Below are 24994 nucleotides of genomic sequence, written 5' to 3' on the forward strand. Positions count from 1 at the left end.
AAAAAAAATTTTTTTTCATACTTTTGGGTGTCTTGCACGGATTAATTTTATTTCCATTATTTCTTATGGGGAAAATTCATTCACATAACGATTATTTCGCATAACAATTACCCCTCTTGCACGGATTAAAATCGTTAACCGGGGGTCCACTGTATATACATATTGGAACATTTTTTTTACATGCAATTTCCTCTGACCTGACCACAAATGTATCCAGCATGTCTTATTAATTTTCTGTTAATTTCAAGACCATTATTCTATATCTTAATTCTTTCTTTCCTTGCAGGAAACTGACCGACTCTTTCCTTGACCCTCGCCCAAGCTAAATTACTTGTACAGACTTGTTTTGCTGTATTCTTATACACTTTTTTTTTCCAAATTAAGGTAAGGTATATCTTTTTTTTTTTTTTTTTTTTTTTTTTTTTTTTCCAACAAGTCGGCCGTCTCCCACCGAGGCAAGGTGACCCAAAAAAAGAAAGAAAATCCCCAAAAAGAAAATACTTTCATCATCATTCAACACTTTCACCACACTCGCACATTATCACTGTTTTTGCAGAGGTGCTCAGAATACAACAGTCTAGAAGCATACACACATAAAGATACACAACATATCTATCCGTATGTTTTAAATCTAGTCTTCACTTTCTTTACTGTCTATATTTCCTATACCATTAATTAATGCGCTGTATAGCCCTTGTGGCTTAGCGCTTCTTTTTGATTATAATAATAATAATAATTAATTAATGCTTATTTCCTATTAAATCTGCTAATACTACAGGTAACAATGATGTGATTACTGGCAATAAATCTCCCCCAGTTCAGTCTTTTGCAGTGTCCTTATTTGTATTTATTACAGTTTAAGTAAAAGCTGGAGGTGATTGTTTTACTAACGTCAATGCCAAAAGATATAAAAAATATTTAGCAGTTATCAAATACTTAATGCGAGTCACTATCTGAAAGTGGAGATGTACACAGTGCTATTAATGCAGGATCAATTCACATAAACTATATGATACACACACTAAGAAAATAAAATAATTATAAATTTCAAAATGGAAAAAAATGGGATCCTGCATTTAAAACATCCTTTATTACTTAAACATCAGCCGTGGATGAACTACAACATGAATCCGAGTTGCACGTCACAGAGAAACTTTTACAAAAGACTTGGTGCAGCTTGAAAAATATAGTCTTTCTAATCTGTCTTAAGTATTGCATTATTTACCTTTATACAGCCTTCAAAAATTCTTATTCCATAATAAGCAGAGATGGCAATACTCTCTCAGAACTCCATATTTCAATGCAGTTCTGTATTCTACTTCCTAAACCAACGAAACTAATAATTTAGACATATTTCAAAATAATAATGCACTTTTATATATATTTCATGAACGAACTAATTAATCCTAATACACAATGAGAAAAGAAACAAATATTTTATGTGACAGATATATACACTAAACTGTATTATTCACAAGTGTACAAAAAGTGCATGTGTGTTCTTCACCTCTTTGCATTATCTGTCTGTGTGTGTGTGTGTGTGTGTGTGTGTGCGTGCAAAAATCTTTTAACAGTCTCTTGATAAGTACTTCAGTATTCAACAAGTCCAATTCTTCAGGTATAAATGGGTATTAATATTGTTTATAATAATCATTAAAGCCATCTTTGAGAGTATAACAATGTTGATCTACAGATCAACACAAGAAAATGAAAAGCTGTTTTAACTGTACAATAAAAGGAAAAAATATATATGAACACAAATAAGAAAATGTATAAATAATATTTATATTTACATCAACAATCTGAATATCTTGTGAACTTTGTTGTACAACTATTAGCAAAGACTATTACCACATCTTGCTGTTAAATAAAACATTTGCTATAATGAGCAGTTCTTGCGAACAAATAAGTGTAATATTAAAACAATACATTATTATACGTTTTAAAAAATCAATAAATAAATAATGCAGACCAAAACACTTTCAAGTGAGGAATACGACAATGTAAAAAAAAAAAAAAGTGCTTTGACCTAATATGTTATCTCTTTGGTTGCTAATAATCAGGAAGTTTGGTCACAACTCAAGCAATATGAATCAAGTTTGCTAAAATCTTTCAGGATACCGATAGTCAAATGTCATCATGCAACTATATCATGTTTAAGAATAAATTTTATCCTATAACATTAAATGGAGTGTATAAAATAATGCATCGGCATTCTTCACATACCCCCTGGCTCTAAGTCATCGTCTGAGTAGTCATCGTCAACTAGTGATGCACCAGGTCGACTTGAAAAATCAAATTTGGAAGTTTTTGCAGGAGGACTGAAAAAGATTGATTTAAAAGTTATTATTATACTACTTAAATTTACCTTAGTTGAACATGTTACATTCCATTTTACCATTTCAAGTACACAGGAAATTTTAACATACTTGCAATAATTTTTTATTAACACATCGGTTGATTCCCACCAAGGCAGGGTGGCCCGAAAAAGAAAACTTTCATCATCATTCACTCCACTGTCTTGCCAGAGAGGTGCTTTACACTACAGTTTATAAAACTGCAACATTAACACCCCTCCTTCAGAGTGCAGACACTGTACTTCCCATCTCCAGGACTCAAGTCTGGCCTGTCAGTTTCCCTGAATCCCTTCATAAATGTTACTTTGCTCGCACTCCAACAGCACGTCAAGTATTAAAAACCATTTGTCTCCATTCACTCCTATCAAATACGCTCACACATGCTTGCTGGAAGTCCAAGCCCCTTGCACAAAAAACCTCCTTTACCCCCTCCCTCCAACCTTTCCTAGGCTGACCCCTCCACTACAGATTTATACACTCTCGAAGTCATTCTGTTTCGCTTCATTCTCTCTACATGTCCGAACCACCTCAACAACCCTTCCTAAGCCCTCTGGACAACAGTTTTGGCAATCCCACACCTCCTCTTAACTTCCAAACTATGAATTGTCTGCATTATATTCATACCACACATTGCCCTCAGACATGACATCTCCACTGCCTCCAGCCTTCTCCTTGCTGCAACATTCATCACCCGTGCTTCACACACATATAAGAGCATTGGTAAAACTATACTCTCATACGTTCCCCTCTTTGCTTTCAAGGACAAAGTTCTTTGTCTCCAGACTCCTAAGTGCACTGCTTGCCTTTTTCCCCCTCATCAATTCTATGATGCTATAAATATACATATAATGAAGTACAAATGATTTATGGAAAATGAAAAGGAAAATAAGTAAATAATTTTCAGTGATGATAATGCTGGATAAGTAAAATTATATCCAAGCAACAAATCAGTTAGATCCAATCATCCATGGAAAGATTCTCCAGAATATATAAAAGTTATTTCAGCTCTGATATGACATGACACAAAAATTTCGATTAAATGCTTGGAACTAAAAAGAATCAATGAGAATTCCCAAGATAATAGCTACTGTAATATTTCAGCTCCAAATAAATATGACCTGGGAATGTATACAGACAGGATAGTTGAATATTCACACTGCTCAATCCTGAGTCTTTCCACCCACATTATGCTGTATAGCCCTTGTGGCTTAGCGCTTCTTTTTGATTATAATAATAATAATAATCCACCCACATTACAAAGTACAGTGAACCCCCAGTTTACGATATTATTTCATTCTAGAAGTATGTTCAGGTGCCAGTACTGACCGAATTTGTTCCCATAAGGAATATTGTGAATTAGATTAGTCTATTTCAGACCCCTAAACATACACACACAAATGCACTTACATAAATACATTTACATAATTGGTCGCATTGGGAGCTGATCGTAAACCGGGGGTCCACTGTACTTTGTACATTGTTAACCAGGCCCTTGTGGGTTTAGTGCTTAGTTATAATAATAATATTGTTAACCTAAGAAAGTCAAACAGTATGATTTATTTCCATGTTTAGAAGGGTATCACACTGAGAATAAATCGTAATACCTGGGGAAGTGGAACAGAATTCTTTCTCTGTAAGCCATGCGTGTCATAAGAGGCAACTAAAATGCCGGGAGCAAGGGGCTAGTAACTCCTCCTGTATACATTACTAAAGTTAAAAAGAGAACTTTTCGTTTTTCTTTTTAGGTCGCCCTGCTTCGGTGGGACATGGTCAGTTTGATGGGGGAGAGGGGGGGAAGACAAGTATACCTGGAGAGGGTTTCGGGGATCAAACCCCCCAAGGAAGGTTCCTTGATGTTGGTGAGGGGCTCTTGATTTAGGGAATTGGATCTGTGCTCCAGTTCCCCGAATTAAGCCTGAATGCCTTCCACATCCCCCCCCCCCAGGCGCTGTATAATCCTCCGGGTTTAGTGCTTCCCCTTTGATTATAATAATAATAATCGGGGATCAACGCCCCTTGTGGCTCGGTCCATGACCAGGCCTTGTACACAGTACATAATGTTAGAAGACAAAAAGAAATGAAAATCTGCATTAATTTTATATTTTATATTCTATGTGAGGCTATAATGAGCTGCTAAACATTTACCCATATTTTGAATATTAAAATCCTTGAACACATCTAATATCATAAGAAACTAGTGTACATAGTATTAAACATTGAAAAAACAATAATAATTTAGCCTCAATCAACTGCAAAACCTAGTGCTCATCATTTAATATGCTATGCTGATAGGAATTTTAATTTCCAGATTCTGTACAGTAAAAGGGTTAAAGTATCCCAGTGGAAATAAACTACACAATCTGATGACATGGCTAAATTTACTGGGTAGTCTTCAGCAACTAAATCTCTGGGTTAATGATAAAAAAAATCATCACTGTCTTCTTCTGCCCTATATATCATGCATCAATCATAATACTGTATATTATTATACTTAATTTGTTTAAGGAATTCAATTATGTAAATTCATAATCTTCATTCTTTCTTAATGACTACATTTATTATACAGTACTTAATTGTAAATAAGTAATGCATTTTGATACAGGTAAACAAAAACACTTACCTGTTACACTCCTCTGATGAATGACTAATAGCTTTGGGACTTGATGGAGGAGACAAAGCACTCATGACAGAGTCTTTCTTTTCTGTCAGGTACTGAGTCAGACGTCCATCACGACCAAACAGCATGAGGAAAGTGTCAATAAACTCCCGACTTTTCTCTTCCCACTTAGAAATAAGATCAGTACGTTTGCCTTCTATATCTTCAATCATTTCTTTCCCTTTCTTTTTAAGGTCATCTAACTTATTCTGGAGCCTGTATTTCTTTTCCTGGAAGGAAAATATTCTTGTACACTTTTTATGCATAAAATGATAAGCTATATACTGCAATAACACAAACCACAATTTTTTTTTCTTTTTTTTTTTAACACACTGGCCGATTCCCACCAAGGCAGGGTGGCCCGAAAAAGAAAAACTTTCACCATCATTCACTCCATCACTGTCTTGCCAGAAGGGTGCTCTACACTACAGTTTTTAAACTGCAACATTAACACCCCTCCTTCAGAGTGCAGGCACTGTACTTCCCATCTCCAGGACTCAAGTCCGGCCTGCCGGTTTCCCTGAACCCCTTCATAAATGTTACTTTGCTCACACTCCAACAGCACGTCAAGTATTAAAAACCATTCGTCTCCATTCACTCCTATCAAACACGCTCACGCACACCTGCTGGAAGTCCCAGCCCCTCGCACACAAAACCTCACCAATATGTCACAAATATGTCACCAATACAAACTTCTGTTTCTTCTCTATGGGATAAATCTGTGCTCCAGTTCCCCGAATTAAACCTGAATGCCTTCCACATCCCCCCCCAGGCGCTGTATAATCCTCCGGGTTTAGCGCTTCCCCCTTGATTATAATAATAATAATAATATGGGATAAATCAGGTTAGGTGGGGGGGGTTGTAGAGGTGGTTTTGTGGGTGAGGGGCTTGGACTTTCAGCAAGCGTACATGAACGTGTTAGATAGGAGTGAATGGAGACAAATGGTTTTTGGGACCTGACGAGCTGTTGGAGTGTGACTAGGGTAGTATTTAGTGAAGGGATTCGGGGAAACCAGTTATTTTTATATAGCCGGACTTGAGTTCTGGAAATGGGATGTACAATGCCTGCACTTCAAAGGAGGGGTTTGGGATATTGGCAGTCTGGAGGGATGTGTAATAGTATTCATTTAAAGATGGTATATATATATATTAAAAAAAAAAAAAAAATATATAATTATATATATATAATTATATATGTACCTGGTAAAGTGTATGGTAGAGTTATAATTGAAAGAATTAAGAGTAAGACGGAGAATAGGATAGCAGATGAACAAGGAGGCTTTAGGAAAGGTAGGGGGTGTGTGGACCAGGTGTTTACAGTGAAACATATAAGTGAACAGTATTTAGATAAGGCTAAAGAGGTCTTTGTGGCATTTATGGATTTGGAAAAGGCGTATGACAGGGTGGATAGGGGGGCAATGTGGCAGATGTTGAAAGTGTATGGTGTAGGAGGTAGGTTACTGAAAGCAGTGAAGAGTTTTTACGAGGATAGTGAGGCTCAAGTTAGAGTATGTAGGAAAGAGGGAAATTTTTTCCCAGTAAAAGTAGGCCTTAGACAAGGATGTGTGATGTCACCGTGGTTGTTTAATATATTTATAGATGGGGTTGTAAGAGAAGTAAATGCGAGGGTCTTGGCAAGAGGCGTGGAGTTAAAAGATAAAGAATCACACACAAAGTGGGAGTTGTCACAGCTGCTCTTTGCTGATGACACTGTGCTCTTGGGAGATTCTGAAGAGAAGTTGCAGAGATTGGTGGATGAATTTGGTAGGGTGTGCAAAAGAAGAAAATTAAAGGTGAATACAGGAAAGAGTAAGGTTATGAGGATAACAAAAAGATTAGGTGATGAAAGATTGAATATCAGATTGGAGGGAGAGAGTATGGAGGAGGTGAACGTATTCAGATATTTGGGAGTGGACGTGTCAGCGGATGGGTCTATGAAAGATGAGGTGAATCATAGAATTGATGAGGGAAAAAGAGTGAGTGGTGCACTTAGGAGTCTGTGGAGACAAAGAACTTTGTCCTTGGAGGCAAAGAGGGGAATGTATGAGAGTATAGTTTTACCAACGCTCTTATATGGGTGTGAAGCGTGGGTGATGAATGTTGCAGCGAGGAGAAGGCTGGAGGCAGTGGAGATGTCATGTCTGAGGGCAATGTGTGGTGTGAATATAATGCAGAGAATTCGTAGTTTGGAAGTTAGGAGGAGGTGCGGGATTACCAAAACTGTTGTCCAGAGGGCTGAGGAAGGGTTGTTGAGGTGGTTCGGACATGTAGAGAGAATGGAGCGAAACAGAATGACTTCAAGAGTGTATCAGTCTGTAGTGGAAGGAAGGCGGGGTAGGGGTCGGCCTAGGAAGGGTTGGAGGGAGGGGGTAAAGGAGGTTTTATGTGCGAGGGGCTTGGACTTCCAGCAGGCATGCGTGAGCGTGTTTGATAGGAGTGAATGGAGACAAATGGTTTTTAATACTTGACGTGCTGTTGGAGTGTGAGCAAAGTAACATTTATGAAGGGATTCAGGGAAACCGGCAAGCCGGACTTGAGTCCTGGAGATGGGAAGTACAGTGCCTGCACTCTGAAGGAGGGGTGTTAATGTTGCAGTTTAAAAACTGTAGTGTAAAGCACCCTTCTGGCAAGACAGTGATGGAGTGAATGATGGTGAAAGTTTTTCTTTTTCGGGCCACCCTGCCTTGGTGGGAATCGGCCGGTGTGATAATAAATAATAAAAATAAAATATATATATATATATATTTTTTTTTTTTTTTTTTTTTTAACAAGTCGGCCGTCTCCCACCGAGGCAGGGTGACCCAAAAAAGAAAGAAAATCCCCAAAAAGAAAATACTTTCATCATCATTCAACACTTTCACCACACTCGCACATTATCACTGTTTTTGCAGAGGTGCTCAGAATACAACAGTCTAGAAGCATACACATATAAAGATACACAACATATCCCTCCAAACTGCCAATATCCCAAACCCCTCCTTTAAAGTGCAGGCATTGTACTTCCCATTTCCAGGACTCAAGTCCGACTATATGAAAATAACTGGTTTCCCTGAATCCCTTCACTAAATATTACCCTGCTCACACTCCAACAGATCGTCAGGTCCCAAGTACCATTCGTCTCCATTCACTCCTATCTAACACGCTCACGCACGCTTGCTGGAAGTCCAAGCCCCTTACCCACAAAACCTCTCTCCAACCCTTTCGAGGACGACCCCTACCCCGCCTTCCTTCCCCTATAGATTTATATGCTTTCCATGTCATTCTACTTTGATCCATTCTCTCTAAATGACCAAACCACCTCAACAACCCCTCCTCTGCCCTCTGACTAATACTTTTATTAACTCCACACCTTCTCCTAATTTCCACACTCCGAATTTTCTGCATAATATTTACACCACACATTGCCCTTAAACAGGACATCTCCACTGCCTCCAACCGTCTCCTCGCTGCTGCATTTACACATATATATATATATATATACACGTATATATATATATATACACGTATATATATATATATATATACACGTATATATATATATATATACACATATATATATATATATATATATATTATATACCATCTTTAAATGAATACTATCACACATCCCTCCAGTATTAGAATGTGGGGCAGACGTTTGTGGTTATAGGAGGGTGGGGGCAGGAGGAAAGAGGAGTGATTGGTGGAATGATGAAGTAAAGGGTGTGATAAAAGAGAAAAAGGTAGCTTATGAGAGGTTATAAGAAGAGCAGAGTATATGGAGAGTAAAAGAAAGGTAAAGAGAGTGGTGAGAGAGTGCAAAAGGAGAGCAGATGATAGAGTGGGAGAGGCACTGTCAAGAAATTTTAATGAAAATAAGAAAAAAATTTGGAGTGAGTTAAACAAGTTAAGAAACCCTAGGGAAAGTATGGATTTGTCAGAGTAGGGGAGTTAGTAGATGGGGAGATGGAGGTATTAGGTAGATGGCGAGAATATTTTGAGGAACTTTTAAATGTTAAGGAAGAAAGAGAGGCAGTAATTTCATGCACTGGTCAGGGAGGTATACCATCTTTTAGGAGTGAAGAAGAGCAGATTGTAAGTGTGGGGGAGGTGCGTGAGGCATTACGTAGAATGAAAGGGGGTAAAGCAGCTGGAACTGATGGGATCATGACAGAAATGTTAAAAGCAGGGGGAAATATAGTGTTGGAGTGGTTGGTACTTTTGTTTAATAAATGTATGAAAGAGAGGAAGGTACCTAGGGATTGGCAGAGAGCATGTATAGTCCCTTTATATAAAGGGAAAGGGGACAAAAGAGACTGTAAAAATTATAGAGGAATAAGTTTACTGAGTATACCAGGAAAAGTGTACGGTAGGGTTATAATTGAAAGAATTAGAGGTAAGACAGAATGTAGGATTGCGGATGAGCAAGGAGGTTTCAGAGTGGGTAGGGGATGTGTAGATCAAGTGTTTACATTGAAGCATATATGTGAACAGTATTTAGATAAAGGTAGGGAAGTTTTTATTGCATTTATGGATTTAGAAAAGGCATATGATAGAGTGGATAGAGGAGCAGTGTGGCAGATGTTGCAAGTATATGGAATAGGTGGTAAGTTATTAAATGCTGTAAAGAGTTTTTATGAGGATAGTGAGGCTCAGGTTAGGGTGTGTAGAAGAGAGGGAGACTACTTCCCGGTAAAAGTAGGTCTTAGACAGGGATGTGTAATGTCACCATGGTTGTTTAATATATTTATAGATGGGGTTGTAAAGGAAGTAAATGCTAGGGTGTTTGGGAGAGGGGTGGGATTAAATTATGGGGAATCAAATTCAAAATGGGAATTGACACAGTTACTTTTTGCTGATGATACTGTGCTTATGGGAGATTCTAAAGAAAAATTGCAAAGGTTAGTGGATGAGTTTGGGAATGTGTGTAAAGGTAGAAAGTTGAAAGTGAACATAGAAAAGAGTAAGGTGATGAGGGTGTCAAATGATTTAGATAAAGAAAAATTGGATATCAAATTGGGGAGGAGTATGGAAGAAGTGAATGTTTTCAGATACTTGGGAGTTGACGTGTCGGCGGATGGATTTATGAAGGATGAGGTTAATCGTAGAATTGATGAGGGAAAAAAGGTGAGTGGTGCGTTGAGGTATATGTGGAGTCAAAAAACGTTATCTATGGAGGCAAAGAAGGGAATGTATGAAAGTATAGTAGTACCAACACTCTTATATGGGTGTGAAGCTTGGGTGGTAAATGCAGCAGCGAGGAGACGGTTGGAGGCAGTGGAGATGTCCTGTTTAAGGGCAATGTGTGGTGTAAATATTATGCAGAAAATTCGGAGTGTGGAAAGTAGGAGAAGGTGTGGAGTTAATAAAAGTATTAGTCAGAGGGCAGAAGAGGGGTTGTTGAGGTGGTTTGGTCATTTAGAGAGAATGGATCAAAGTAGAATGACATGGAAAGCATATAAATCTATAGGGGAAGGAAGGAGGGGTAGGGGTCGTCCTCGAAAGGGTTGGAGAGAGGGGGTAAAGGAGGTTTTGTGGGTAAGGGGCTTGGACTTCCAGCAAGCGTGCGTGAGCGTGTTAGATAGGAGTGAATGGAGACGAATGGTACTTGGGACCTGACGATCTGTTGGAGTGTGAGCAGGGTAATATTTAGTGAAGGGATTCAGGGAAACCGGTTATTTTCATATAGTCGGACTTGAGTCCTGGAAATGGGAAGTACAATGCCTGCACTTTAAAGGAGTGGTTTGGGATATTGGCAGTTTGGAGGGATATGTTGTGTATCTTTATACATATATGCTTCTAAACTGTTGTATTCTGGGCACCTCTGCAAAAGCAGTGATAATGTGTGAGTGTGGTGAAAGTGTTGAATGATGATGAAAGTATTTTCTTTTTGGGGATTTTCTTTCTTTTTTGGGTCACCCTGCCTCGGTGGGAGACGGCCGACTTGTTGAAAAAAAAAAAAAATATATATATATATATTCTTTTTGGGGATTTTCTTTCTTTTTTGGGTCACCCTGCCTCAGTGGGAGACGACCGAATTGTTTAAAAAAAAAAAAAAAAAAAAAATATATATATATATATATATATATAATTGGGGCCCTGATATTATATTCTGTAGGTAGTTTATTATATTATTCAGGTCATGTTTTATACTGTATCTTTATACATTTGTATATGCTTCTAAATTGTTGTATCTAGACACCTCTGCAAAAACAGTGATTATGAATGAGTGTGGTGAAAGTGTTGAATGATGATGAAAGTATTTTCATTTTGGGGATATTTTTTCTTTTTGGATCACTCTGCCTAGGTGGGAGACGGCCGACTTGTTGGGAAAAAAAAAAAAAAAAGAATTTACTGGTGAAAGGCTCTTGATTCATATAACAATTAATCCTCTTGGGTGCCATAGTTAACACGTTAATGTTGACCCTATGATAAACACAGGGTCACTGTAGTATGAAATGGTCCAAAAGGAACCCTGTACATTTGTACGGAGAGGTATGAGTTGGGAAGGGAAAAGGTGAAAGGCCTTTTCAATAAGCCAGTGATGTGTGAAATATGCTAGACCCAAATGGTAGTGAGCAATCTAGTGCCATTTGAAGTCTCCTGCACTCAGTTGCTATTTACCAAGTTACTGTTACACTAATGAATTATTTTTTATTCATACAAGTTTTTGGAGGTAGCACATCCAGCAGGATTGCACAAGCATGTTTGGAGTGAATGGAGACAATTGATTTTTAGTGGATGAACTAGCGAGTGTGGGCAAGGTAACTTTCTTAAAGGAACTCAGGAAAACTGGTAGGCTGGGCTTGAGTCTTGGAAGTGGAAAGGGCAGTACTGCACTCTAAGGAAGGGGTAGGGATGCTGCAGGTGGAGGGTAACCTAATTATAAAGTTAGCACACTTTTAGAAAGACAGCAGTTGAATGAATGATGGTGAATGTGTGTTCATCTTTAGGTCATCGGATCTACTTTGGCAGGAGACAGTCGTGCAGTTCAAACAAAAATCTAGTGACATATTCATGCAATGAAGGATTGCTTTGAGTACAGCCTCGGTGGGAAACGGCCAATTTGTTAAAAAAAAAAAAAATTAGTGATACTAGATAGTGGAACATGCCTTCAAGATGCTCTGCTCAGTTTAGTGAATTAGCAAATGAGTATTTCTTTCCTGAGCTAAATTACTGTTGACCCTTTGACTGTCGCGGCCGTATATATACGTCTTACGAGGTACCGTGTTTGACGTATATACAGTGGACCAACGATGGCATCGTCTAATGTTAAATCTGACTAACGATACATGTTAACGCTAACATTTTGCCTTGGCTAACGCTAAAAAAATTCTACTAACGATATTTGTTCTCGGGTACCAATTAATATCGTTAGTCGAGGGTCCACTGTATACTCATAAATTCTAGCGGCTTCAAATCAAGCAGGAGAAAACTAGTAGGCCACATGTGAGAGAATGGGTCTGTGTGGTCAGCGTGCACCATATAAAAAAAATCCTGGAGCATGCAGAGCATAATGAGTCGCCATTTTAATTAAAATGGCGACTTTGTGGTCTATTTTCGTATAGTATTTATGGTTGTACTCTCGTTTTTTTGGTCTCATTTGATAGAATTGAAAACATATTATAGAAATAGAGGAGATTTTGATTGATTTTACTATAAAAAAAAACCTGGAAATGGAGCTCAAAGTAGGCGAAATGTTTGATTTTTGCCGATGTTCAAAAGTAAACAAATGTCATTACACAATAAATGTCCAACTAGCCATTCTAATATGCAGTCATGAATGGGTTGATGTTATTTGTACAATTATTACAGTATTGCAGTAGTCTGCATAATAGTAAATCTTCTATTTTTTGTTTGAATAAAAATTCAAAAAGAAAATGTTATTTTAGAACCAGGAATGTCTGCATTGTTCATTCTGGGCCTTATTTTGAAATTGTCATATTTTTTAATTTTCGTGAAATTGGCCAAATTGCAAATTTCTGACCACACGTTATTGGGTAGTTGAAATCGGTAAATGGGCAGTTTCTTGTACTCAATCGATAGAAAAAACGGAGTTCTAAAGAAATAGCTATGAGTTTGGTCAACTGGAACAATGGAATTAGCCGAAAATAGGGCTCAAAGTGGGCGAAATCGCCGATTTGTAAATATCGCTGAGGTCGCTAACTTCGCGAGAGCATAATTCCGTCAGTTTTCCATCAAATTTCGTTTTTTTGGTGTCATTACAATCAGGAAAAGATATCATTTCATAAGAAAAAAAAATTTTTTTTTTAAATTTTGCGACACCAGGAGATACCTCAGGATTGGGGGTTGTGACAGTCACGGGGGTTAATGCTGTCCACAGGCATCCATAAGTGGAGTGTACATCAAGACAACACTGAAGCTATGCTAACAATATTACTCCATAATGTTAAGAATTTACAAATCAAGCCACACAACCCAACAACCTTTACCCAGTTGTTCAGTATTAGTTATGTTCACCATCTAACAACTCAACATATTTTTTATATTATATTGTATTATGAAAACAGACTGAACTTTAGATTAATTCATCTCATTCCATATGCCAATAAAGTAAATAACATTATGATAATTTTCACTTACATTGATATAAGAAACATTAAGATCCTTTGCACTATACCCACGAGCCAAATTTCTTCTGACATATACATCATAGTCTTTAACTATGCGTGAAACAACATCACTTGTAGACACACCCTCTGTACGCTCTGTTGAGACGAACATTCCTCGAGCCTTAATATGGGCATAAACATCAGTTTCACTACCAGTTGTATATGGTATATCGTCATGTGCTACAAAATCAATCTGGAAAAAATGAAACATAATAAGATGACAATGGAAAGATACAATACAGAAATATGAAACAATCCCCTCTTTTTTCAATTCCCTCTGAAAAACCTGATCTATTAATCTATGACACAACTGGCACTCTCAATATTTAAAGTGTATGTATGTTTTTTTTTTTTTCTCTCAACAAGTCGGCCGTCTCCCACCGAGGCAGGGTGACCCAAAAAAAGAAAGAAAATCCGCAAAAAGAAAATACTTTCATCATCATTCAACACTTCCACCACACTCGCACATTATCACTGTTTTTGCATAGGTGCTCAGAATACAACAGTTTAGAAGCATACACAAAGATACACAACTTATCCCTCCAAACTGCCAATATCCCAAACCCCTCCTTTAAAGTGCAGGCATTGTACTTCCCATTTCCAGGACTCAAGTCCGACTATATGAACATAACCGGTTTCCCTGAATCCCTTCACTAAATATTACCCTGCTCACACTCCAACAGATCGTCAGGTCCCAAGTACCATTCGTCTCCATTCACTCCTATCTAACATGCTCACACACTCTTGCTGGAAGTCCAAGCCCCTTGCCCACAAAACCTCCTTTACCCCCTCTCTCCATCCCTTTCGAGGACGACCCCTACCCCGCCTTCCTTCCCCTATAGATTTATATGCTTTCCATGTCATTCTACTTTGATCCATTCTCTCTAAATGACCAAACCACCTCAACAACCCCTCTTCTGCCCTCTGATTAATACTTTTATTAACTCCACACCTTTTCCTAATTTCCACACTCCGAATTTTCTGCATATTTACACCACACATTGCCCTTAAACAGGACATCTCCACTGCCTCCAACCGTCTCCTCGCTGCTGCATTTACCACCCAAGCTTCACACCCATATAAGAGTGTTGGTACTACTATACTTTCATACATTCCCTTCTTTGCCTCCATAGATAACGTTTTTTGACTCCACATATACCTCAACGCACCACTCACCTTTTTTCCCTCATCAATTTTATGATTAACCTCATCCTTCATAAATCCATCCGCCGACACGTCAACTCCCAAGTATCTGAAAACATTCACTTCTTCCATACTCCTCCTCCCCAATTTGATATCCAATTTTTCTTCATCTAAATCATTTGACACCCTCATCACCTTACTCTTTTCTATGTTCACTTTCAACTTTCTACCTTTACACACATTCCCAAACTCATCCACTACCCTTTGCAATTTTTCTTTAGAATCTCCCATAAGCACAGTATCGTCAGCAAAAAGTAACTGTCAATTCCCATTTTGAATTTGATTCCCCAAAATTTAATCCCACCCCTCTCCCGAACACCCTTGGATTTACTTCCTTTACAACCCCATCTATAAATATATTAAACAACCATGGTGACATTACACATCCCTGTCTAAGACCTACTTTTACCGGGAAGTAGTCTCCCTCTCTTCTACACACCCTAACCTGAGCCTCACTATCCTCATAAAAACTCTTTACAGCATTTAATAACTTACCACCTATTCCATATACTTGCAACATCTGCCACACTGCTCCTCTATCCACTCTATCATATGCCTTTTCTAAATCCATAAATGCAATAAAAACTTCCCTACCTTTATCTAAATACTGTTCACATATATGCTTCAATGTAAACACTTGATCTACACATCCCCTACCCACTCTGAAACCTCCTTGCTCATCCGCAATCCTACATTCTGTCTTACCTCTAATTCTTTCAATTATAACCCTACCGTACACTTTTCCTGGTATACTCAGTAAACTTATTCCTCTATAATTTTTACAGTCTCTTTTGTCCCCTTTCCCTTTATATAAAGGGACTATACATGCTCTCTGCCAATCCCTAGGTACCTTCCCCTCTTTCATACATTTATTAAACAAAAGTACCAACCACTCCAACACTATATCCCCCCCTGCTTTTAACATTTCTGTCATGATCCCATCAGTTCCAGCTGCTTTACCCCCTTTCATTTTACGTAATGCCTCACGTACCTCCCCCACACTTACATTCTGCTCATCTTCACTCCTAAAAGATGGTATACCTCCCTGACCAGTGCATGAAATTACTGCCTCTGTTTCTTCCTCAACATTTAAAAGTTCCTCAAAATATTCTCGCCATCTACCTAATACCTCCATCTCCCCATCTACTAACTCCCCTACTCTGTTTTTAACTGACAAATCCATACTTTCCCTAGGCTTTCTTAACTTGTTTAATTCACTCCAAAATTTTTTCTTATTTTCATTAAAATTTCTTGACAGTGCCTCTCCCACTCTATCATCTGCTCTCCTTTTGCACTCTCTCACCACTCTCTTTACCTTTCTTTTACTCTCCATATACTCTGCTCTTCTTATAACACTTCTGCTTTTTAAAAACCTCTCATAAGCTACCTTTTTCTATTTTATCACACCCTTTACTTCATCATTCCACCAATCACTCCTCTTTCCTCCTGCCCCCACCCTCCTATAACCACAAACTTCTGCCCCACATTCTAATACTGCATTTTTAAAACTATTCCAACCCTCTTCAACCCCCCCACTACTCATCTTTGCACTAACCCACCTTTCTGCCAATAGCCGCTTATATCTCACCCGAACTTCCTCCTCCCTTAGTTTATACACTTTCACCTCCCTCTTACTTGTTGTTGCCACCTTCCTCTTTTCCCATCTACCTCTTACTCTAACTGGAGCTACAACTAAATAATGATCCGATATATCAGTTGCCCCTCTATAAACATGTACATTCTGGAGCCTACCCATCAACCTTTCATCCACTAATACATAATATAATAAACTACTTTCATTACGTGCTACATCATACCTTGTATATTTATTTATCCTCTTTTTCATAAAATATGTATTACTTATTACCAAATTTCTTTCTACACAGCTCAATTAAAGGCTCCCCATTTACATTTACCCCTGGCCCCCTCCATACTCCATACTCCCTCCATAACATTTTTACCCACTTTAGCATTGAAATCCCCAACCACCATTACTCTCACACTTGATTCAAAACTCCCCACACATTCACTCAACATATAACACTTAAAATTATGGACAAAATACACTCAAACAATAAAAAGGCACAATACTATGACTAGAACAATACACAAATAACTTACACTTAGAAGAGTGAAATTTATGACATTTCAGTCTGATCTGCTGTATAGTCCTTGTGGCTTAGCGCTTCTTTTTGATTATAATAATAATAATTCAGTCTGATCTGAACCATTAACTAGTTACACAGAAGCATGAAGAGAAGGGGGCCTTAAAGCACCTGGAATGGCTCTGCTGAGATTCCTGAAGGCCACTCTCAGATTTACCAGGTGAGCACTAACAATGTTAGATTACCTTCCCAGATTAATTTTGGTGGGAGAGTTTCAATGGAGAGGAATAAATGGGATTAGGTCAGGGGTTTCAAATAGAGTTAGAGCTAAAGAAGGAGTAGCAATAATGTTGAAAGATAAGCTATGGCAGGAAAAGAGGGACTACAAATGTATAAATTCAAGGATTATGTGGAGTAAAATAAAGATTGGATGTGAAAAGTGGGTTATAGTAAGTGTGTATGCACCTTGAGAAGAGAGAAGTGTAGAGGAGAGAGAGAGATTCTGGGAAATGTTGAGTGAATGCGTGGGGAGTTTTGAATCAAGTGTGAGAGTAATGGTGGTTGGGGATTTCAATGCTCAAGTGGGTAAAAATGTTATAGAGGGAGTAGTAGGTAAATTTGGGGTGCCAGGGGTAAATGTAAATGGGGAGCCTTTAATTGAGCTATGTGTAGAAAGAAATTTATTAATAAGTAATACATATTTTATGAAAAAGAGGATAAATAAATATACAAGGTACAATGTAGCACGTAATGAAAGTAGTTTGTTAGATTATGTATTGGTGGATAAAAGGTTGATGGGTAGGCTCCAGGATGTACATGTTTTTAGAGGGGCAACTGATATATCGGATCATTATTTAGTTGTAGCTACAGTTAGAGTAAGAGGTAGATGGGAAAAGAGGAAGGTGGCAACAACAAGTAAGAGGGAGGTCAAAGTGTATAAACTAAGGGAGGAGGAAGTTCGGGCGAGATATAAGCGACTATTGGCAGAAAGGTGGGCTAGTGCAAAGATGAGTAGTGGGGTTGTTGAAGAGGGTTGGAATAGTTTTAAAAATGCAGTATTAGAATGTGGGGCAGAAGTTTGTGGTTATAGGAGGGTGGGGGCAGGAGGAAAGAGGAGTGATTGGTGGAATGATGAAGTAAATGGCGTGATAAAAGAGAAAAAGGTAGCTTACGAGAGGTTTTTACAAAGCAGAAGTGTTATAAGAAGAGCAGAGTATATGGAGAGTAAAAGAAAGGTGAAGAGTGGTGAGAGAGTGCAAAAGGAGAGCAGATGAAAGAGTGGGAGAGGCACTGTCAAGAAATTTTAATGAAAGTAAGAAAAAATTTTGGATTGAGTTAAACAAGTTCAAAAAGCCTAGGGAAAGTATGGATTTGTCAGTTAAAAACAGAGTAGGGGAGTTAGTAGATAGGGAGAGGGAGAGATGGCAAGAATATTTTCAGGAACTTTTAAATGTTAAGGAAGAAAGGGAGGCAGTAATTTCATGCACTGGTCAGGGAGGTATACCATCTTTTAGGAGTGAAGAAGAGCAGAATGTAAGTGTGGTGGAGGTATGTGAGGAATTACGCAGAATGAAAGGGGGTAAAGCAGCTGGAACTGATGGGATCATGACAGAAATGTTAAAAGCAGGGGGGGATATAGTGTTGGAGTGGTTGGTACTTTTGTTTAATAAATGTATGAAAGAGGGGAAGGTACCTAGGGATTGGCAGAGAGCATGTATAGTCCCTTTATATAAAGGGAAAGGGGACAAAAGAGATTGTAAAAATTATAGAGGAATAAGTTTACTGAGTATACCAGGAAAAGTATACGGTAGGGTTATAATTGAAAGAATTGGAGGTAAGACAGAATGTAGGATTGCGGATGAGCAGGGAGGCTTCAGAGTGGGTAGGGGATGTGCAGATCAAGTGTTTACATTGAAGTATATATGTGAACAGTATTTAGATAAAGGTAGGGAAGTTTTTATTGCATTTATGGATTTAGAAAAGGCATATGATAGAGTGGATAGAGGAGCAATGTGGCAGATGTTGCAAGTATATGGAATAGGTGGTAAGTTACTAAATGCTGTAAAGAGCTTTTATGAGGATAGTGAGGCTCAGGTTAGGGTGTGTAGAAGAGAGGGAGAATACTTCCCGGTAAAAGTAGGTCTTAGACAGGGATGTGTAATGTCACAATGGTTGTTTAATATATTTATAGATGGGGTTGTAAAAGAAGTAAATCCTAGGGTGTTCGGGAGAGGGGTGGGATTAAATTATGGGGATCAAATTCAAAATGGGAATTGACACAGTTACTTTTTGCTGATGATACTGTGCTTATGGGAGATTCTAAAGAAAAATTGCAAAGGTTAGTGGATGAGTTTGAGAATGTGTGTAAAGGTAGAAAGTTGAAAGTGAACATAGAAAAGAGTAAGGTGATGAGGGTATCAATGATTTGGATAAAGAAAAATTGGATATCAAATTGGGGAGGAGGAGTATGGAAGAAGTGAATGTTTTCAGATACTTGGGAGTTGACGTGTTGGCGGATGGATTTATGAAGGATGAGGTTAATCATAGAATTGATGAGGGAAAAAAGGTGAGTGGTGCGTTGAGGTATATGTGGAGTCAAAAAACGTTATCTATGGAGGCAAAGAAGGGAATGTATGAAAGTATAGTAGTACCAACACTCTTATATGGATGTGAAGCTTGGGTGGTAAATGCAGCAGCGAGGAGACGGTTGGAGGCAGTGGAGATTTCCTGTCTAAGGGCAATGTGTGGTGTAAATATTATGCAGAAAATTCGGAGTGTGGAAATTAGGAGAAGTTGTGGAGTTAATAAAAGCATTAGTCAGAGAGCAGAAGAGGGGTTGTTGAGGTGGTTTGGTCATTTAGAGAGAATGGATCAAAGTAGAATGACATGGAAAGCATATAAATCTATAGGGGAAGGAAGGAGGGGTAGGGGTCGTCCTCGAAAGGGTTGGAAAGAGGGGGTAAAGGAGGTTTTGTGGGCTAGGGGCTTGGACTTCCAGCAAGCGTGCATGAGCGTGTTATAGGAGTGAATGGAGGTGAATGATACTTGGGACCTGACGATCTGTTGGAGTGTGAGCAGGGTAATATTTAGTGAAGGGATTCAGGGAAACCGGTTATGTTCATATAGTCGGACTTGAGTCCTGGAAATGGGAAGTACAATGCCTGCACTTTAAAGGAGGGATTTGAGATATTGGCAGTTTGGAGGGATATGTTGTGTATCTTTATAAGTATATGCTTCTAAGCTGTTGGATTCTGAGCACCTATGCAAAAGCAGTGATAATGTGTGAGTGTGGTGAAAGTGTTGAATGATGATGAAAGTATTTTCTTTTTGGGGATTTTCTTCCTTTTTCGGGTCACCCTGCCTCGGTGGGAGACGGCCGACTTGTTGAAAAAAAAAAAAAAAAAACTGTACAGCTTTAGTTAACCATTTTCCTTGGAGTGCAGCTTCATGTAATACTTTGCCTCTTCTATTGTACTATTACAGAAGGATAATAAAGTAAATATACAAGTCACTACAGTCATTTCTTTACAAAGTAAATAGAATGAGCTCAAAAAATATTGTGCTATAATTACTAGAGATTTATAAATCTATGTAAATTAATTATTGAGCATAGGACACAGAGAACAGTTACTTGTGTAACTAGAAAAAAAGAAAATAAACACTAACTGTATAAAGAATTCTTCATGGATGAAGAACTGTAAGCAGTTATTACCCATTTCTAACAGAACAGAGCTACATTCATGCAGTCCTGTCCTGTGTTTAGAGAATCATAGCATCTTTAAAGGTTCCAGTAGTTGTAGCACCCACCACCACCTCTTACAGCCCATTCCACTGATCTAATGTTGTTTTGGAAGAAGAATCTAATGTCTTTTAGGCAGTTTTTCTTTCCTAGCTGCAGTACATCTCACCTTATTTTTTTCCAAGAACTCATCATCCAGACTCCATGGAGCATCTGGTAAAACTTCATCAACGTAACGACAATGTCGGACAGCCTCATAACGTTCATCTTCAGTCATAACTGTCCGCCCTTTACGCTGATGAGTCATTGCATCACTATTTACTGAAACAAAAATTACAATGATACCTTAAAAAAATCAACAACATTATTGCAATTAGGATGAAGCACACTCAAATTTTTAACCTAAATTTAAGTAACCCTTTCAATATACACATGTTCACTATTAGACTAAAACTCTGTACACAGAGCTAGATTTTGGTGTTTTTGCTCATTTTTTTTTTTCAACAAGTTGGCCGTCTCCCACCGAGGCAGGGTGACCCAACAAGAAAGAAAATCCCCAAAAAGAAAATACTTTCATCATCATTCAACACTTTCACCTCACTCACACATAATCACTGTTTTTGCAGAGGTGCTCAGAACACAACAGTTTAGAAGCATATACGTATAAAGATACACAACATATCCCTCCAAACTGCTAATATCCCAAAACCCCTCCATTAGAGTGCAGTCATTGTACTTCCCATTTCCAGGACTCAAGTCCGGCTATATAAAAATAACCGGTTTCCCTGAATCCCTTCACTAAATATTACCCTGCTCACACTCCAACAGATCATCAAGTCCCAAATACCATTCGTCTCCATTTACTCCTATCGAATACGCTCATGCACACCTGCTGGAAGTCCAAGCCCCTCGCCCACAGAACTTCCCTTACCCCTTCCTTCCTTAGCTCATACCATGGTAAATTATAAAATAATTAAATATTGTGAGTATTATGTTGTGGGTTATATAATGTGTGGGGAAGGAGGGTAAACACACTGTAACTAGAGCTGGGCTGTACAAGAGGGCCCTGCTTATACAGCAGGTCAGGTTCCGGGTTACTGCTGTAAAATGAAAATAGCTGTAAAGTGAAAATCACTGTAAAGTGAAAATCACTGTAAAGTGAAACTGTTTTTTTCACTTTCAAATGCTTATAAAAGCCTGATAACATGTTTACACTATCATATATTAAGCGAGCAATAGAGCTAGGCCTCAAAAATGCATATTTAGTGCACACATTACTTTTTTTTTTAACACATTGGCCGTTTCCCACCGAGGCAGGGTGACCTAAAAACAAAGAAAATCCCAAAAAGAAAGAAAAATACTTTCATCATTATTCAACACTTTCACCATCACTCATACATAATCACTGTCTTTGCAGAGTCGCTCAGATATGACAGTTTAGAAGTCCCTCCAAACTGCCAATATCCCAAACCTCTTCTTTAAAGTGCAGATATTGTATTTCCCATTTCCAGGACTCAAGTCCAGCTAACCGGTTTCCCTGAATCCCTTCACATAATATTACCTTGCTCACACTCCAACAGCTCGTCAGGTCCCAAAAACTATTCATCTCCTTTCACTCCTATCTAACACGCTCATGCATGCTTGCTGGAAGTCCAAGCCCCTCGCCCACAAAACCTCCTTTACCTCCTCCCTCCAAAATTTTTTGAAGACGACCCCTACTCTGCCTTCCTTACCCTACAGATTTATACGGTCTCCAAGTCATTCTACTTTGTTCCATTGTTTCCATTATTCCACCAATAACTCCTCTTCCCTCCTGCCCCCACCCTCCTATAACCACAAACTTCTGCCCCACATTCTAATACTGCACTTTTAAAACTATTCCAACCCTCTTCAACCCCCCCCCCCACTACTCATCTTTGCACTAGCCCACCTTTCTGCCAATAGTCGCTTATATCTCACCCGAACTTCCTCCTCCCTTAGTTTACACACTTTCACCTCCCTCTTACTTGTTGTTGCCACCTTCCTCTTTTCCCATCTACCTCTTACTCTAACTGTAGCTACAACTAAATAATGATCCGATATATCAGTTGCCCCTCTATAAACATGTACATCCTGGAGCCTACCCATCAACCTTTTATCCACCAATACATAATCTAACAAACTACTTTCATTACGTGCTACATCATACCTTGTATATTTATTTATCCTCTTTTTCATAAAATATGTATTACTTATTACCAAATTTCTTTCTACACATAGCTCAATTAAAGGCTCCCCATTTACATTTACCCCTGGCACCCCAAATTTACCTACTACTCCCTCCATAACATTTTTACCCACTTGAGCATTGAAATCCCCAACCACCATTACTCTCACACTTGATTCAAAACTCACCACGCATTTACTCGACATTTCCCAAAATCTCTCTCTCCTCTACACTTCTCTCTTCTCCAGATGCATACACGCTTACTATAACCCACTTTTCACATCCAATCTTTATTTTACTCCACATAATCCTTGAATTAATACATTTGTAGTTCCTCTTTTCCTGCCATAGCCTATCCTTCAACATTATTGCTACTCCTTCTTTAGCTCTAACTCTATTTGAAACCCCTGACCTAATCCCATTTATTCCTCTCCATTGAAACTCTCCCACCCCCTTCAGATACATGTATATATTATTATAATCAAAACTAAGTGCTAAACCCACCAGGGTCATACAGCACTGCAACTAGATATAAAGTATCTAACACAAAAGAACACACTGTACTAACCTCCCACAATTAGGTAGACATTAGAGAACAAATTTTTTGCCTGCATTAGCTGCCGAGCATGTCCTTGATGAAAGAGATCGTAAATACCATCAGCATACACCCTAATGGCTCGTGGAGATGTTCCTGCCCTTGCCATTTCCAATGTGATTTTCTGAGTGTAGTTGCAGGCATTTCTGTCTCGCACAGCTTCTTCATCATCCGAAAATGGCGCTGGTTTACAAATTGTCTGAAAGTAAAGGTATATACTGTAGTGAAGAATAAAACAAATACACTGGAACCTTTACAAAACCAGGATGATTAATTTCCACTTAAGAGCTTTTGTTTTGTAACCTATTTCTACACTCATAATGCTAACATTAGTCCCAGGACCAATTTTTTTCTAATGTTCTAGTGTTTGCTCACACATCTTAAAACCAGTAAAAACATTACTGTGTAACATGTTACACTCATATATACAATAATGTATAGAGGCAAGACTATATTTAAATGACAGAACAGAAAACAAGGCACCATAAAGAAGACTGAAGAAGCAAATTTTATGCCACAAAATTGGTCACATTTTAGTGTCACGGTCACTTTTCCGACAGTCTAGAGTCATAGTAAAAACTCACTTTGGCATAGATGGAAGGACTGCTTATTTATACATTTGTCATCTTTATGTTTAACAAATAGTCATATTAGTATAATGACATAAAACATAAAATACCAACTTACTAAAACTTAAAAAAAAAAAAGAAAATCCCATTTCTTTATAAATCTTTACCCACCATGACCATATCACTTGTTTCCCCCTCTCTTCCACACTATACCACAGACACTTCAGCACTCACCATAAAACCACCAAATATATGGATTAGCTGCAGTTTACTTACAGTAACACCAACGAACCAATATTTCCTTCCTCGCTGTCTCCTAGCCTCATCACCTCTCAATTTTTGCTGTCTGGCGTCCTCAGTAGCTGCTATTATAATATTTTGGGTTGTATCTACAATAATATTTAACAAAAGAGAGAAATTCGCAGCAGTGTTAGTTGGTGTCTACATCCCCATGAAGGAGATAGTTGGGAGTTTTTTACTGCATTAACACACATACCAACATACCCTACTTCAGTGCTCAATGCTTTCACTGATTTTTCCAAAATTAAAGATTCTCCAGGAGCAAAGCCCCTGCAAAAACAGAGGCTTCATTGTATACCGAGTATATCACGGGTGGTTTCTTTTGAAATACTGACCATAAAATAACACCAAAGTGGTAATTTAGGCTAATATGCATATCTAGGCAGCTAAAGGTGCCCTAGTGTCAAAGGACATAGTCCTAGATCAAGCAATATACACATTAGATTATATTATTGGGGAGTGCTAAACCCAAAGGGATCATACAGCACCTGAGGGAATGGGAGGCACTGAGGTTCAATCCAAGGAAGAGGAGTACAAGTAATAAATAGAGTATACAGTAGGTACACAAGTTTTGTGAAAATGTTTTGATGAAAACATTACACCTTTCATCATGGAAGGTGTGATTGTGTTCATGCCAGCTGAAACATTCTAT

The 24994-nt window shown here is 38.3% G+C and overlaps 1 protein-coding gene and 1 long non-coding RNA gene across 15 annotated transcripts in view; one reads left to right on the forward strand and one right to left on the reverse strand.

Moving 5' to 3' along the window:
• LOC138852332 (uncharacterized) overlaps positions 1-24994 on the forward strand; it is a 67409-nt gene that overhangs the window by 27600 nt on the left and 14815 nt on the right. The window contains exons 2-3 of one of the 2 annotated variants that reach the window (XR_011391649.1): positions 287-384; positions 17067-17153. This is a non-coding gene — a long non-coding RNA (uncharacterized lncRNA). The remainder of the gene's footprint in view (positions 1-286; positions 385-17066; positions 17154-24994) is intronic. The other variant, XR_011391648.1, reaches the window with a different exon arrangement.
• The window catches only part of LOC128687015 (choline-phosphate cytidylyltransferase B), a 60993-nt gene continuing 37070 nt past the window's right edge, over positions 1072-24994 (reverse strand). For all 13 annotated transcript variants that reach the window (XM_070082179.1, XM_070082182.1, XM_070082181.1 and 10 more), the window contains 5 exons: positions 23447-23672; positions 20842-20993; positions 13597-13818; positions 4978-5243; positions 1072-2321 (listed from right to left, as the gene is read on the reverse strand). In XM_070082179.1, the coding sequence (XP_069938280.1) occupies positions 2219-2321; positions 4978-5243; positions 13597-13818; positions 20842-20993; positions 23447-23672 (969 nt within the window). In that variant the 3' untranslated portion in view covers positions 1072-2218. The remainder of the gene's footprint in view (positions 2322-4977; positions 5244-13596; positions 13819-20841; positions 20994-23446; positions 23673-24994) is intronic.

This window comes from Cherax quadricarinatus, chromosome 7, assembly GCF_038502225.1.
Source record: "Cherax quadricarinatus isolate ZL_2023a chromosome 7, ASM3850222v1, whole genome shotgun sequence".
Lineage (NCBI taxonomy): Eukaryota > Metazoa > Arthropoda > Malacostraca > Decapoda > Parastacidae > Cherax > Cherax quadricarinatus.